This window comes from Cervus elaphus, chromosome 11, assembly GCF_910594005.1.
Source record: "Cervus elaphus chromosome 11, mCerEla1.1, whole genome shotgun sequence".
Taxonomy (NCBI): Eukaryota; Metazoa; Chordata; class Mammalia; order Artiodactyla; family Cervidae; genus Cervus; species Cervus elaphus.
Genome location: NC_057825.1, coordinates 27,349,887 through 27,366,883, shown reverse-complemented (window position 1 = coordinate 27,366,883; position 16,997 = coordinate 27,349,887). Strand labels below are relative to the sequence as shown.

At 39.1% G+C, this 16,997-nt stretch overlaps 1 protein-coding gene and 1 pseudogene across 3 annotated transcripts in view; both read left to right on the top strand.

The window, feature by feature from the left end:
• The first annotated feature begins 2,161 nt into the window (after positions 1-2,161).
• WDR35 (WD repeat domain 35) overlaps positions 2,162-16,997 on the top strand; it is a 51,857-nt gene continuing 37,021 nt past the window's right edge. For 2 of the 3 annotated variants that reach the window (XM_043917211.1, XM_043917213.1), the window contains exons 1-8: positions 2,162-2,309; positions 2,990-3,107; positions 10,680-10,751; positions 12,762-12,854; positions 14,356-14,484; positions 15,293-15,426; positions 16,280-16,445; positions 16,572-16,717. In XM_043917211.1, coding sequence (XP_043773146.1) covers positions 2,286-2,309; positions 2,990-3,107; positions 10,680-10,751; positions 12,762-12,854; positions 14,356-14,484; positions 15,293-15,426; positions 16,280-16,445; positions 16,572-16,717 — 882 coding nt within the window. In that variant the 5' untranslated portion in view covers positions 2,162-2,285. The remainder of the gene's footprint in view (positions 2,310-2,989; positions 3,108-10,679; positions 10,752-12,761; positions 12,855-14,355; positions 14,485-15,292; positions 15,427-16,279; positions 16,446-16,571; positions 16,718-16,997) is intronic. The other variant, XM_043917212.1, reaches the window with a different exon arrangement.
• LOC122702531 lies at positions 5,354-8,424 on the top strand (annotated as a pseudogene).

Below are 16,997 nucleotides of genomic sequence, written 5' to 3'. Positions count from 1 at the left end.
TGCCTTAAACTTAACCAGTTGATTAGAATTCCCCTGGCTTAGAAAACTGATTTTTGTTTCCTGAGTCCAGTATAGGGAGCCTGTGATCAGGTGCCAGAAAACATATAGGGATGTTATCTGGTGCTGAAAAAGATAACACATATATTTGAAAACAAGTATGTATTATCCAAATATATTAAGTTTAGTAAGGATTTCTCAGGGAGATCTGTTTTGTGCATTTGGCTGGGCACAATTGGCCAAAAGGAACATCACAGGATATATAAAAATGGCCTTGGAAGCAGACAGGAATGTTGGAATGGAAAAAGCATATTGGCTTGCTTAAAGTGTGGGCACCAAAGGAAAACAATTTAAGACTGAAAGAAGATCTGATTTTAGCTCCAGTTTAGATCTGACAGGAAAGGTACTAGGATTTATTGTCAATTTCCCAGTATGCTGAGTGAGACAACAGACTCAGGTCAAAGGATCTGAACATTATTTGCTGGGGATGGGGAAAGAATCCAGGTGGGGAAATTAGATAAATTGGAAGGACTGATGCTGAAGCTGAAGCTCCCATACTTTGGCCACCTGGTGTGAAGAACTGACTCACTGGAAAAGATCCTGATGCTGGGAAAGATTGGAGGCAGGACAAGGGGATGATAGAGGATGAGATGGCTGGATGGCATCCTGACTTGATGGACATGAGTTTGAGCAAGCTCTGGGAGTCGGTGATGGACAGGGAAGCCTGGTGTGCTGCAGTCCATGGGGTCGCAGAGACTCGGACATGACTGAGTGACTGAACTGAACTGAAAGTACACAGTGTGTGTGTGTGCTCAGTTGGGGCCCACTTTGCAACCTCATGGACTGTAGCCCACCAGGTTCCTCTGCCCATGGAGTTTTGTTCCAGGCAAGAATACTGAAGCAGGTTGCCATTTGCTACTCCAGAGTATCTTCCCAGTGGAGTGACTGAACTGAGTCTCTTGCATCTTTTTCACTGGCAGGCGGATTCTTTAGCACTGGGCTACCTGGAAGCCCCAAAGTATAAAGTACACACTATATTATACAAATCAACAGTGGTTTCTGCATATATGGTAAAAGGTAAAACCAGAGAAAAAAATAGATAAGACTAAGTAATTCCATGGCAGTTTCTGCCCTATGTCTAAAATTGTGGTGGTTTTGTAACTCTTCAAACGTTCAGAAAGGACAAGAATTGAAGAAAGAAATAGGGTAGAAAAAGAATACAGAACAGTTGACCCTTAGCAAGAAAATAACAACACCTCAATTACTTAAAAATGGGAGGCTATGACTCAATGGTGATTATATGCTGTAACAGCCAAAGCTCACACAAATTCTTTTTTTTTTTAAATTGAAGTATAGCAATTCACAGTGTTGTATTAGTTTCAAGTGTACACATATTATTTTTATCAGTACCTTTAGGCTGCAATTACAGCTTAAATGGGCTTCACTGGTGGCTCTTAGTAAAGAATTCGTCTGCAATGCGGGAGACCTGGGTTTGATCCCCTGGGTTTGATCCCTGGAGAAGGGAAAAGTTACCCACTCCAGTATTCTTACCTGGAGAATTCCATGGAAAGAGGAGCCTGGCAGGCTACAGTCCATGGGGTCGCAAACCGCTTAAATGAGTTGTTTTAAAGTTCTAAAACAAACAGAATTAACAAAATCTCTCTTACCCTGAAATTGCTCCAGGGGTCTCCAAACCCCAAAGGCACAAAGGAACGTTTGCAAGGTCTCAAAAATTTGTCGGTACCTTCGTTTGACCAACGGGCGCCAGACTACCAAATCCTGTAAAGTACTTTTCCTTTTCACAATGTTGGGACTTTGGGGCTTACACAACACCCCATCCTTACGACCTCATTTGAATGGGCGCCCTTACTGAGCTGGTACTGAAACCTCGGTCGAGTTCCACCGCGACCGTCCGAGGTCGTGGCCGGTCCTCGGAGCCCGTCCGGACCGAGGACACCTGAGGCTAAGAGGCAGGGAACTGACAGTCGCGGCGCCGGCTGAGTGCCTGGGCAGGAAAGCCCAGAAGCAAATCCACCAGGTCCAACCCGGGTTTGGGCCCGCGACAACAGCTCTACCAGCAACCCTGACGTCCGCGCAGGCGTACGACGCCCGGCGATGCGAGGGCGCCGCCGGAAGTGTCCTTTCGGCGCCCCGGATGCGACCGGGAGGCGGCGGTTGCCAGGGCGACGAGAGCTTCCAAGAGCCGCTGGTACTCGCGATCGTCAGCTTAGAAGAAGTTTCCCGTGACGGGCTTTGACTGCTGGGGTCGTCCTCTCGGGGTTTTCAGGATGTTCTTTTACTTGAGCAAGAAAGTGAGTTTCCCAGGGTTCGCCCTGGCTTCTCCTCCGGTTTCTCAATCTGCAGGCGATTCCGGCATTCTGCCCGAGAGGCGATGCGTAGTGATCCAGGCTTCTCCATCTCTTCTTCCACCTTCCGGCGCGGTCCAGCCTCGGACTTCCTCTTGCGGGTCCCTGAGCCCACACAGTCCTTGGCGGAGGCAGCCCCTCTCTCGCAAGATTTCCCCATTCCTGCCCCTGGTTAGGTCCTTTGGCGGAAGCCCGCAGGGCAGATCACTGTGTGCGTTCCTATCTTTCCCTACTTCACCTGTTGCTTATCAGATGATTTAAACTCTTTGGATCATCACGGGCCGCTGGGCAGGAGAAAAGTAACAAAAAGGTAGGCAAAGTGTGTGTGGAAAGGGAATAAGGATTGGAGGTAGAGATTTATACCTCCGTTACCTCCCCTGCTTTTTAAAAATCCATCAGGTCACCCTCATTGGTGTTTTTTTTTTTTTTTTTTTTCAGTCACTGCCCTTCTGTGGGCAGTTCTTTTGTCTCTTTACCAAATCTGCCCCGGGCAGTTCAAGGGACTATAATCATTTTCGTAACGGTTCACATTTCTGCAAGACCGTTTCTTCTGCTGCCTTCATCTCCCGTAGACTCACTACCAACCCCTTCGTGAAAAATTGTGAGTGGCTGTGGTTGCTTTCCAGGTTGCCGTGCCCAATAACGTGAAGCTGAAATGTGTATCTTGGAACAAGGACCAAGGATTCATAGCATGTGGTGGTGACGATGGATTACTGAAAGTTTTGAAATTGGAGACACAGACAGGTAAATGAATGCAAGCCCAGATGTTTGAGCATAAGCGAAAATCATTTGTTCAGAGAGATTTGCTTATGATGTTTGTCAGTATGCAATTCTAATTCTTTCAAAAGGAAAAAAAAACCCAACATTTTGGGGTGTTCTAGAATATTTTTGTAAGGAAGTTCAGAAAATATCGAATGTAAACCTCAGGTGGCTTTTGCTGAAATTATCGATGGCAAATGAAAATGAATGAAGAATGAAAACTAAGTCATCATATTGTCTTGTGCTATATGTGTTGATTGTTCTGTATTATTAAGAGTCTAATAAAAATGACGTGAATCACCTTTTCAGTAAGGTCAAAAATATCACATTTTGGCAGCTTATTTACAGGCCTGTGTTGTCCTTTCTGCTTTTCAGATATGTTAATAATTATGCACCTAGTTCTCAAGAACAGAACATGGGATTTTAAAAAGTTGTTTTATTAAGAAGTCTCTTGTGTTTTACAGCTTGATTTCTCTTTTTCTAGTTCTGTGGAATCATAACACACAGTTTCACATATATTTGTTATCTAGTGTTGCTCTAGGTTGGAGAGCTAGATAATCCCTGATCCAAATAGGATATCTAAATAAGGAGATTGGAATCGGAACCTTGGCTCTGCTGTAAGACTTCTGAATATATTTCAGCAAGTTTCTGAACATCTTTGATTTTAGTCCAGTCTTTTGTAAAATGAGGGGTTGAACTAAGTAACATTTTGGATTTCTTACCAGCATTGCTTCTCAAGCTTTATCAGGTATAGGAATTACCTGCAGAGGTTGTTAAAATGGATTTCTGGACTTAGCCCTAGAGTAGAACTGGAATGGGGTCTGAGAATTTGCATTTGTAGTGATACTGGTGTTGCTGGTTCTCAGACCACACTTTGAGTAACACTGTTTTACAGCTTTGAAGTGATAGTTGTAAATATTATTGAGCACTTTCTGTATCTGGGGTGTTTAAACTTCACTGTCTAATTTGACCTCACAGTAATCTTGCAAGGTAGATATTTCAGATGAGACAACTGAGGTGCTGATCAATGAATAACCTGCCCAAGGTCACATGGGAAACAAGCGACACAGCTGAGATTTTAATAAAAGGAATAGAAAAGAATTTTACTTCAGCCAAATGGAGAACTGTAGCTGGGGAGGCAGTCTCTCAGATGATTCTGAGAAACTATTCCAAAGAAGATGGTTTTTAGCAGGGTTTTATCTCTTGTCGGAACAAAGAATCTCAAACATAACAGGGAGGCTGCCTTCTTTTGAGGAATTTATTTGCTTCCTACGCAGTGAGTCAGTGTGACTTTGGCTCCTGGGAAGGGAGCCTCATCGTTGAAGGAGTACTAGCATTGATGTCCCAGGAAGGGCGACATGGATCTCTGTCTTTAGAGTGGACATTCTTTACTTCTGGACAATGCATACTTTTCTTTGATGGTTAAAGCAGATATACAAGATAAGTTTGATAGCCTAAAAAACAGACTGTTCTAGTTAGCATGAAGTTTAAGTTAAATAATATATAAACCATTTTGACTTTCCCATACTGCAGTATGTGAAAATTTCTTCTGTCAAAACTTAGTTTGTCTCAATTTCAAGCCTCATTTTTAATGGCCTAAGCAAAGAGAGAGTAGTTGTTTTGATGTGCTAGATTAATTATATGAAATAAGCAGATTTGGAAGGTAGAGACTTATGTACCAATTTGAATTTGTCTTCTGTTGCTTAGTGATTTAATCTCTCAATGCTTTAGCTTTCTTAACTGTCTTAAAGGAAAATAACTTTTGTCTCTGTTACATTTCTCAAATACTTATAAGTATATGCACATATGTGCATGTACCTATACATATTTTTATTTTGCCTAAAATATGTAGGAAGTTTTAGTTACATTAATAAATGGATTTATTATGCTTAATATTGAAGGCTTGTCAAGAAAAATTATTTCTTTTCCTTTTTTACACTTGTGATGAAATGTGGTTAGAATTTTCTTTGAAATGTGTGAGAAAGATGAAAAATAGATTCTTGAATGATTGAAAAATGGAGTTAATTATTTGTTTTAAAATTTAATAATGAGTATAAATCATGTTGAAAGAGAGAAATATGAGAAATATGGCTGGATGAGTCTTAAAAGGTCAATCTATTGTATCACAACTATTATTGTTAAATACGATAGTAATAAAGTTACTATTACTCCAGTAATCATCACCAGATATTGATTGCTGAGTACATTTAAAGCACTGTGATATGCTAAAGATGTGGCTTTGTGAGTGCCATTTTGGTTTTTAGCTACAGGATAGCTAAATTATTATCATTCTTCCATATAGTATAACAGTCCTCTACATCAGTAGAATACCTACTATAGCATTATTTTAATGGCTGTTTAGTATTCCATTTTGTTGATATATATAATGGTTATGTATCCAATTCCAGTGTTGGATGTTTAGATGTATCCACATAGGTTGTTTCCAACAGTATCTTCATATCTAAAGATATTTGCTAAAGATGTTTCTTTGCATGAACCTTTAGTTACTTTCTAGTATACAGTTCTAGAGGTGGAATTTACTGGATCAAAGTTCATGTAGATTTATAAAGGTCATTCACATGTTTAGCCAGTTTACCTTCTAGAAAGCTTGCATTGCTTTGCATTCCCTGTAATGGTATTCCCAGTTTTCACTCTCTTACTTTAGAAGGAAAGGAACTATTAGAACTGATAGAACTGATACTCTCCTTTGAGTATCAGTCTGCTTTCCCCATCTTTTCTCTTCCTTGCCAGCCAGTTTCATGTTACAAATCTAATGGGCAGCTTTTTTTTTTTTGTCCTTATGCACATTTGACTGGTTCTTGAACTGTTATTTTTTCAAGACAAAAAGAGAATTGCAGTGTTTTAAATTATTGTTATATTTATACATATTGCTATCCCCTCCTTTATTTACTTATACATTCTCAGTCTCTTTTACCAGATTCTCCTCTAACTGTTGGAATTCCTGAGAACTTGCTTCTGGGCTCTTTTCATTTTACATTCTCTTTAGACTTATTCTTTCATTCCCATGGCTTTAAATGCCCTCTGTGGAATGACGATTCCTAAATATATCTCTCCAGCCCAGTTCTGATTTATCAGACTTGGACATCTCCTCAAGAATCTTTCCACAGGCATCTCATACTGAACTCTTGACCTTCTCCTGTATATCTTCTCTTGCTTGTCTCTGTTTCAGTAAATATCTTAAATTTCACCCATTTGCTCAAGCTAGAAGCCCACTTCTTCCCCCCTTCACATCACCTTCCTCAACAACCCTTTGCTTCTGTCTCCAGAGTATTGAATCCATCCTTCCTGTTTGTCCCCTTCCACCGCTCTAGTCCCAGCCACTAGCATCTCTCACCTCGACTGGCTGAGAATCAGCTTCATGGTTTCTTGCCTCTTTCTCGTGTGATCTAAAAAAAAAAAAAAACCAAAAAGAACCAGGTCATGTCGTTTCCTTTCTAATGATCTTTAAAGGGACGCCAGCCTGGGCCAGAGTTGCTTATGGTGGAATTTGAGGAGAAGGGCCCTGACTGGAGATGGCATCTCTTGCTTTTCTTGCCACTGCTGCAGATGGCACAGTCTACTTATCTTCACGAGAGGAAATATTGCCGGAAAGCAGGCATTTGGGTCAGAGAAGAAGTGTTCCAAGACCATCCAAACCACCTGTGTAGCCGTCTGCACAGCCCTTCAGGAGCTGCAGGCAGTGGGAGTATCAGCTTTTTCATGTGCCCATGCAGTGAGATTGACACGCGAAGCTTCCTGCCTTTGTTCTAGGGGTGTTCATAATCCAGACCAACTCCATACCTAAAGAATGTGCTATGAACCCAGGTTCCAGAAACAGCAGGGCAGGGACCCATAGCTGCACCCATGGATGTGTGCACGGTCACTTGTAGCCAGTCGTGCAGAGAAGCCAGGCAGTTGAGTGATTCTGCCCGGGAGTCTGTAGAGCCTAGAGCAGCTCCTTCTCAGAATCCCACCATCTCTTCGGCCGTTGCAAAAACGTCTTCTTCACATTTCGATCCTGCTTGTGAAACTCACTGTGTAACACATAACGCGAATTTCTCTTGCAGTTGGGCTGCTGACCACTTTTATGAATGCAAAATGCAAAAACTGATGTTTATGAACGTCAGCCGGGTTTTCCCAAGATGAAAGTGCTCAGAGACTTACTGGGCTCGGTTCCTCGTGTTCTGAGCAGGGTCTTCTGTTTTCCTCTGTTCTCTCTCTCATTCTCAGTGACTTTATTACCATTAATCTTTGTAAATCCTTTGGATCTTTTGAGCTTGTGGGAGATACTTTGGATGGTTGGAATTGCTGATTTCATTCCGAAATTTCCCTTCATGGGTTTCAAATGCCTTCTTTTATTGATGTCTCCTTTCATCATGCTTTTCAAATCCAAGGGTTGTTGATGCTTTGAGAAGAATTCTGTCAGTATTACCAGATGCTTGTTCCCATGCCAGTTTGGTTTGTTTATTGGCTGTGGGGAGTTTAGTTATGTAACTCAGTGGAGTCTTGAAATCTTGGTGGCTTTACTTGACCTCACTGAAAACTTTTGAGTTTTTTTCTTTTGGATATCTGAGCTTTCAGATAGATTTTGCGAATATTTTCTGCATAATAAAGTTCTGGAGTTACTGCTAGCAAAAGACAGTATTCAGATGTGGAAGCTGTTTGTTCACTGTGTAAAGGAGAATTTAAAAAACTTGTTCTCGTGTGTCAGAATATGTTTTGTGAAGAGTCTACACTTCATGGTTTAACAAATAGAAAACATGCGTGCTATGCAGAATTTTGAATTCAGATCATGTAAGCCAATGGAAGGATGGAACTACTTCATCAAACTTTCAAATGTGTTGGGTCCTGCAAACCCTTAGACTCACATATCACTAATTTTACTTGATTGTAGTGACTGTGACTATACGCATTAGAATGGATTTTCAGTGCTTTAAGTTAAGAAATATGTTTTTATGAAATGTTTTTAGAACTAGAATAAGGCTTAAGTGGGTAGTACATCTTTAAAGAGATTCAACGAGTGAGAAAACCCACTGTTGAAAAAACAAGGTTCAACCTAATGTGTACGTCAACAACATTTATTCTATCCTAATTGTTTGAGAGATGATTGTGAGGTTATATATGTGTATTCTTCTTCATGTTACCAAGACAGTAACTGGATAGTTAGAACCAATGGTTTTAGAGGAACTCAGATATTTTTTCCCTCTGAGATTATTTTCAGAATAAAGAATATATTTCATAGTAATTTTAAGATACATGTTATCTGAAAGTAGAATTTTCTTCAGCATCAACTTATAAAAATTCCCACTCCTACAAATTCTTTTTCATAAATTAGTATTTTCATACTAATCAATAGATTTTCATAAATTAGTATTTTTAAATGAATGTTTCAAATGGCGTATTTTACATGTGACTGTCAGATTTTCTGGGAGAAGGAAATGGCAACCCACTCCAGTACTCTTGCCTGGAAAATTCCATGGATGGAGGAGCCTGGCTGGCTACAGTCCATGGGGTTGCCAAGAGTCAGACATGACTGAGCAACTTCACTTTCTTTCTTTGTATAGTTCCTTTTGGAGGAGGAAATGGCAACCCACTCCAGTGTTCTTGCCTGGAGAATCCCATGGACGGAGGAGCCTGGTGGGCTACACTCTATGGGGCTGCAAAGAGTCGGACACGACTAAGCAACTAACACACACACACAAACACACACACACATCACATTTTCTAAGTGAAGATTCATTTTACTGAGAAGACATTTTATATTCTTCTCTGTACTATGATTAGTAATCCAAGAGAAAAAGTCACTTAAAATAATAAACAGCCTTTAAAGGCTTACATTGCACTTTGGATAACATAAAAACTTTTCATTGCTTCTTGCAAAGACTTCAAATTTTTTCCTGTGCCTATTACTTCTGCCTCATCTTATGCCATTCTCCCCTTATTCAACCATATAGGCCTTCTTTCAGTTTGCTAAAGGCTCTAAAATTCTACCTAGGGGCTATTGCATTTGCTGCATCCTAGCCTGAAATACTGTCCCCCTTTCCGTAACTGGCTTGGCTTTTTCCAGTTTATCCCTTGGTCTCAGTTTAGATACCATTTCTTCAGAGCTCCTTCCCTGGTTCTCCCTCCCTCCAATCTAAGTTAACTCCCCCTCTGTTTCCTATCTCTTATGCTTTTACTTTTCCCAGTTTATAATTTTATATATGATGGTGGTTTAGTTGCTAAATCATGTCTGACTCTTGTGAACCTATGGACTGTAACTTGCCAGCTCCTCTGTCCATGGGATTCTCAAGGCAAGAATACAGAAGTGGGTTGCCATTTCCTTCTCCAGGGGATCTTCCTGACCCAGGAATCGAACCTCAGTCTCCTGCACTGTAGGCAGATTCTTTACCAACTGAGCTACAAAGGAAGCACAATTTTATATATATGCATATATATTTATGTGGGTGTGTGAGTGTCTATTTAATATCTGTCCCCTCAGTAGACTATATGGAGAAGGCAATGGCACCCCACTCCAGTACTCTTGCCTGGAAAATCCCGTGGATGGAGAGGCCTGGTGGGCTGCAGTCCATGGGGTCGCTAAGAGTCGGACTCGACTAAGCGACTTCACTTTGACTTTTCACTTTCGCCGCATTGGAGAAGGAAATGGCAACCCGCTCCAGTGTTCTTGCCTGGAGAATCCCAGGGACGGCGGAGCCTGGTGGTCTGACGTCTATGGGGTCACACAGAGTCGAACATGACTGAAGTGACTTAGCAGCAGCAGCAGCAGCAGACTATAAGGTTTCTAGGGGTAGAGGCCTTTTTTTCATCATTTTGTATTCAGAACCTTCCACAGTGCATAGAGTGTAGACATTCAATAAATGTTTGTTGAGTGAATGAATGAAGGAATATAAGATTCTGCAAAATCGAATAAAAACTAGTTTCCCGAATCTTTGCTTTTTCCTTTGTTTGTTTTTTTTCACTTATTTTTATTAGCTGGAGGCTAATTACTTTACAATATTGAGTGGTTTTTGTCATACATTGACATGAATCAGCCATGGATTTACATGTATTCCCCATCCCAATCCCCCCTCCCACCTCCCTCTCTACCGGATCCCTCTGGGTCTTCCCAGTGCACCAGGCCCAAGCACTTGTCTCATGCATCCAACCTGGGCTGGTGATCTGTTTCACCACAGACAATATACATGTTTCGATGCTAAATCTTTGCTTTTTGATCTCTCTTATGCCTTTAGAGTTTTCAATCTAAAATCATAAATACTCCTTTTTTGTTGTCTTTTGGGAAGGAATAAGTAGCAATAATAATTACTAATTATATTTAATATGCTAAGTAAAGTGTTCTTTTATACATTTTGCTTTATTTCACCAGAATAATATCTTGCAAGGGGGTATGTGTTTGTCCATGTTTCCACCATGAGAAAAATAGGTCAGAATAAGGCATTCTTTAAAAAATTATTCTCGTATTATTTAGGAATAGGAAAAAAAGCAAGAAATGTCAAAATCTTATAATCTGTCACTTTTGTATATTTGCCATAGTATGTTTTGTTTTTGTTTTTTCAGATGATACAAAATTGAGGGGTCTTGCAGCCCCTAGTAACCTTTCTATGAATCAGACTCTCGAAGGTCATAGTGGTGAGTCATGTAAATTTTTAAATCATATTTGAATAGTATTTTTAGGTATTTAGAACCACTTGTGTGTGTATGCTTAGTTGCTCAGCCATGTCTGACTCTTTGTGGCCCCATGGATTGGAGCCTGTCAGGTTCCTCTGTCCATGCGATTTTTTAGGCAGGAATACTAGAGTGGTGCCATTTTCTTCACCAGGGAATCTTTCCGACCTCGGGATCCAACCAGAGTCTCCTGGAGCCGAGGGGTCCAATCCACATTGCAGGTGGTTTCTTTACCCACTGAGCCATTGGGGAAGCCTTAGAAATGACTTGTGTGTGCATGCTAAGTCGCTTCAGTCATGTCCGACTCTTTGCAACCCCATGGACTGTAGCCCACCAGGCTCCTCTGTCCATGGGATTCTCCAGGCAAGAATACTGGAGTGGGTTGCCATTCCCTTCTCCAAGAAATGACTTACTTAATGCAAAAATGTCCTTGTTTAAATGATGGTCTTATTTAAAATAATCATTTCTGTTTAGCCATAATTATGCAAAAATGTCATCGTTTTAAACAGTGATCTTATTTAAAGTAATCATTTCTGTTTAGTCATAATTTACATGGCCTAGAGTCATTCAACAACTTTCACATGATTAAATAGCATCTTCAATAGGTATGAAAAAAGTAGCTATTATTTTATATATTAAAAATACTATCTGTCTATGGATAGGATATCCTCCTTTTTAAGAGTCTGTTTTATGGTCTCAGATTAATATAGACTGAAGAGACATGACACCTGAATGTACTGGATGATGCTAGACTGGATCTTGAAATGAGAAAAACAGCTATCTATCAAGGACATTATTTGGACATTTGATAAAACTTAAATGTAGACTGTGGGTTGGAGATAATAGTGTATGTGTTAAAATTTGTAAAACGGTTTTGAAGGAGAATGCCCTTGTTCTTAGGAAATATACAATAAAGTATTCAGGGATTAAAAAACTAAAAAAAAACACATTTGTTCATATAACCCAGAGGTTTAAGATATGCTCAAGAGTGTGTTACTAATAGAATAGAAAACAAGGTGAGGCACAGGGGGAGAGATTCAGAGACATCTCTTTGACAAATACCACCCCCTCAAAAGAAAAAAAACAAGTACTTAGTATGATGTCCTTTGGGTATCATAGTCCTTGGGAGTCAGGCAAATTGGGTAAATCTTACTTACATTTGTTTCTGTCACCAGATCTATGGCAACTCTTATAGCTGATCCTAATTGGCCCCTTGGAAGGAAAGTTATGACCAACCTAGATAGCATGTAAAACGCAGAGACATTACTTTGCCAACAAAGGTCTGTCTGGTCAAGGCTATGGTTTTTCCAGTGGTCATGTATGGATGTGAGAGTTGGACTGTGAAGAAAGCTGAGCACTGAAAAATTGATGCTTTTGAACTGTGGTGTTGGAGAAGACTCTTGAGAGCCCCTTGGACTGCAAGGAGATTCAACCAGTCCATCCTGAAGGAGTTAAGTCCTGGGTGATGCTGAAGCTGAAACTCCAGTACTTTGGCCATCTCATGTGAAGAGTTGACTCACTGGAAAAGACCCTGATGCCGGGAGGGATTGGGGGCAGGAGGAGAAGGGGACGACAGAGGATGAGATGGCTGGATGGCATCACCGACTTGATGAACTTGAGTTTGAGTAAACTCCGGGAGTTGCTGATGGACAGAGAGGCCTGGCGTGCTGTGATTCATGGGGTTGCAGAGAGTCGGACACGACTGAGTGACTGAACTGAACTGAACTGAATTGGTCCCTTAGCTGGCATAAAATAGGAATAAACATGAAAATTAGTATTAGGCATTGTTGTAGAAACAGGTGATAATAGTAACTGTGTTCTGTGAACATTTTTGAGTAATATTAGACTGGTTAGTTGCCCAGAAACGGTACTGATTTTAACATACTCTCGGTATTATGAAAATATAAATTTGAAATTAATTGTAGCTTCTTTTTGTTTTTTTTTAGTTTCTAAACTGTTTTTATACATTTTTAGGTTCTGTTCAAGTCGTAATATGGAATGAACAATATCAGAAGTTGACTACCAGTGACGAAAATGGGCTTATTATTGTTTGGATGTTATATAAAGGTATATTAGGACAGCTTATTTAATCTTCCACAGATTGGAGTTTGGATTACAGTAGTTGAACAGAGAAATAACATCTTTGAAATAGACCCTTTTTACCTAGCAGTAGGAGTTCATGGGGGTGATATTTCCAGATTTATGGATTCCTACTTTTACCTTTAACCTTATTTCTTTTGAACTGTGACCATGCATTAAGAAAGTGAATTATGTGACTGTTGGTTATCTTCAAACTGAGCTTAGACTCTTGGCAGAATAGTTTCTGCTTGAGATAGCTCTCTTTTTCAAGTTTCCAATAAGAATTCGTTTATCTGTGGTCAGTGACTGGAGTTAGTTTAGTAGATAAAAACACATATATGAAGTCAAAAGCAATAATTCATTTCCCTTAATGAGTCAGTTAGCTTCCTTTTCCTTCATGGATATAGATTTTTATCTCAGCTGTGACTGCTGGCTCCCCATTTGTGCCTTTTGCCCAGAGTTGAAAGAGTCAGAGAAAGATTAATTTAGGTGTATCACTGTTACCAGAAAAATAACTCATAATACATGTTCTCTTGAGGCCTGTAGGCATCATCTTTGAATGAAAAGGGTACTTTAGCTCGTGTGTGGTTTTAAAAATGCTTAGGGTATATACCTTTAAAAATTCTTAATTAAAATATGCTGTAGTACACAAACTCATCCATTTATTTTTAAAGTTTATGTCTGTGTATATATGTGTAGGGAGTAGAGTGTGAAAGTACACGAGATTAGAGTAGGTCTTCTCTGAGCCTCAGTCTTGATGGGTAATACCCTGTTCTGACTAGTTTTTCCATGTTACTTAATTACTTGCTTGGCTTTAGGCCAGAATTGGGTGTATGGGAATGTAATAAAGCCTTTTAAAGAACAAAAAGAAAACAAAATAGCCTTGTGATATGCCTTACATTTGATTATACCTTGAGACAAGTCACATCTCACCTCAACCCTATGTAGATAAATACAAGAACGTTTTTGTCACTCAGGTTTAATGATGTTACATCACTAATGTGATGTGAACTTAAAATTTTTTTCAGTCTTCTAGTTTTTACACAATATGCTTACATTTAACATGCCTACAATTAATCATTGGAGAGTTTAGGCATACTTATGAAGTAACTGTGGTTATTCTGTTTTTTCTTGGTTATTATGTGAGGTGCACTCAAGAGTGGGAAAAATCAGTCTTTGAGAAAAATCACTCATTTTGGCCCTTCGGAAGCAAATGGAAGTTTTATTTTTTAATTGATAGAAAAAAGAGAGAAAGGCATTTATTGTGTTTTCTGTGATAATATTTGAAGCAATTATTAGTCAAGGCATGAGTTATTTTTTCATCTTGTTCTGTTGGATTTGAAAATTTTGTAGTTTAATGTCTTAGGTTGTGGAAAACTTTGCAGTTATTTGTCCCATAGTCTGTTTTATGGAAAGTTTCCAACTCTGAAGTACAATTTATCAGATGTGAGAGTTTTGACTTGCCATTTGTTTTCCTTTGTGAATACAGGCTCTTGGTATGAGGAGATGATCAACAACAGAAATAAGTCAGTGGTTCGAAGCATGAGCTGGAATGCTGATGGACAGAAGATCTGCATTGTATATGAGGATGGGGCTGTGATCGTTGGTTCAGTGGATGGTAATGCATTTTGTACCTGGAGCTAAGGTCAAGATTTAGCTGAAGTTTTGATATTTAGAGGTTTAAATGTTATCATATATTAGCATTCTGACAGAAAAATAAATACGAAAAGAGAAAATAATTGCTGTACAATATGATGACATTTAAGAATCACTTATTTTAAGTCTTATTGTTTAGTCAGTAAGTCGTGTCTGACTCTTTTGTGACTCCATGGACTGTAGCTCACCAGGCTCCTTTGTCCATGGGATTTCCCAGGCAAGAACACTGGAGTGGGTTGCCGTTTCCTTCTCCAGGGGATCTTCCTGACCCAGGGACTGAACCTATGTCTCCTGCATTGGTCGTCAGAGGGACTAGATCAGAGAATAGGTAGAGGGGTTCACTTTAGATTGGTGTCTGGTTGGGGACATACCTCTTCCTTTGTATTAGGGGGCAAAGCAGAAAGAATAAGTGTGGATTCACTTATTTTCTGAATGTTTGAAAGTGGGGGTGGGGGATTTTTTTTTTTTTGAAAGCTTTTATTTTCTTTCCAAAGTAAAAGGTGAATTCTTCTGCTAATTGGGAGTAAGGTCCTGAGTCAGAATTTAGAAGAGAAGGGAGAGAGTTGGAAACAGCTGCTATTTCAAATGCTTAGTAGAGTGTTTGGCACATAGTAGGTGCTCAGTGAGTATCTAATGACTGAATAAATTAAACAACTGAATGCTGTGAAGAATGTGAGAGCCCTTTAGGAAACAGAGATTTCTAGAGCAGTTGTTAGAGAATCGTGACCTTGACATTTTAATGAAATAATTATGTTTTATGTTTGTTTTAGGGAATCGCATTTGGGGAAAAGACCTGAAGGGTGTGCAGTTATGCCATGTAGCATGGTCCGCAGATAGTAAAGTCTTACTTTTTGGAATGGCTAATGGAGAGATACACATTTATGATAATCAAGGAAATTTTATTGTAAGTGTATATATACTTTTATTTTTACAACTTTGTATGCTTATTTTATATATCATTTTTATATGTTTACACACATTTATTTATTATGATAATTTGTGTAATCAAGATAGTCTTTAATTCAGGTTTTTTTTTCCTTAGTTTGTTTTATTAAGAAAACATTGTGTTGCTTCAAGGTAAATTAGTGCTTTTAGTTCTGATTTTCTGGTAGCTGGAAGGATAAAACTGCAGTGTGTTGAAACTGAGGAATGATGGGTAGGATGATGTGAAGTTAACCTTTGTGTCTTCTAATACCCAAAGCCGAAGTTTACATGAGATATTTTTTGTAGCAAGGTATTAAAGCTTGTGAAAAGGATGGCAGGCTTATACAGTAAGGGACAAAAATCAGGTCCTGGAAAGAAGGCAAAATAGAATAGGCTAGGATAGAATCTCAAGGAAAGCTCTGGCTTTGTGAGATCTAGCTATGGCAGATCTCTGACCTTACTTATGGAGCGACTTGTTTTTAGTCAGGGTCAAGACATCACATGAATCCAGTCAGTGGAAGTGATAATAACCAATATCTACATGACACTTTGCTATTTTCAAAGCACTTTTGTATACCTTTGATCATTTGAGTCTCACAAAACTCTGTGAACTTTTTTTTACTTTTTTTTTTTTTAAATCCTCATTTTACAAATTACGAAAACTGAAACTCAGGTGAAGTGATTCGTCCATGGTTGGTGCATCAGTAAGTGATGGAGCTTGCATTCAAAACCAGATTTTCACATTTCAGTGTTCCTTCCATAATAATACTCTGTTCACACTAATGATACTACTGTTTTCAAATATAAAATACTAGCGCACTGATTTTATTTAGATGAAAATGAAGCTGAACTGTTTAGTGAACGTCACTGGAGCCGTCAGCATTGCTGGGATTCATTGGTACCATGGTGCAGAGGGTTACGTGGAGCCAGATTGCCCCTGCCTTGCCATCTGTTTTGACAACGGGAGATGCCAAATAATGAGACATGAGAATGACCAAAGTATGTAATTTCTCTTTTTTTTTTAAATGTGCAGAATTAAAAAAATATTTTAAAAAATTGTGCTTAAGATTGTAAAAAGTTCTCTCGGCTAAATATTTTACCATTAATTCCTCTTTTTTGGACTAGATCCTGTTTTAATTGATACTGGCATGTATGTAGTAAGTATCCAGTGGAACCACACTGGCAGCGTCTTAGCAGTGGCAGGCTCCCAGAAGGTCATCACTCAGGATAAAGATATAAACATTGTGCAATTTTATACTCCATTTGGTGAGGTAAATGTCTCATTAAAGATTTTGTCTTTCTTTCTTTCCGTTTAAATATGCAGTGAATAAGATAGGGGAAAAAAAGAATGGAGGAAGGGGTATACACTTGTCACTTTTTTTTGAAGGGGACATTTTAAATAAAAATGATCAACTATCAGGTGTATTTCTTTGATTAATATCCTCATATCATAAGCCGTCATTTTATCGTGGAATTTATTTTATAGTCTTTACATTCAGAAAACCACATGTTTCATGTAAAATCACTGGGGAATAGTTATTGAGAATATTT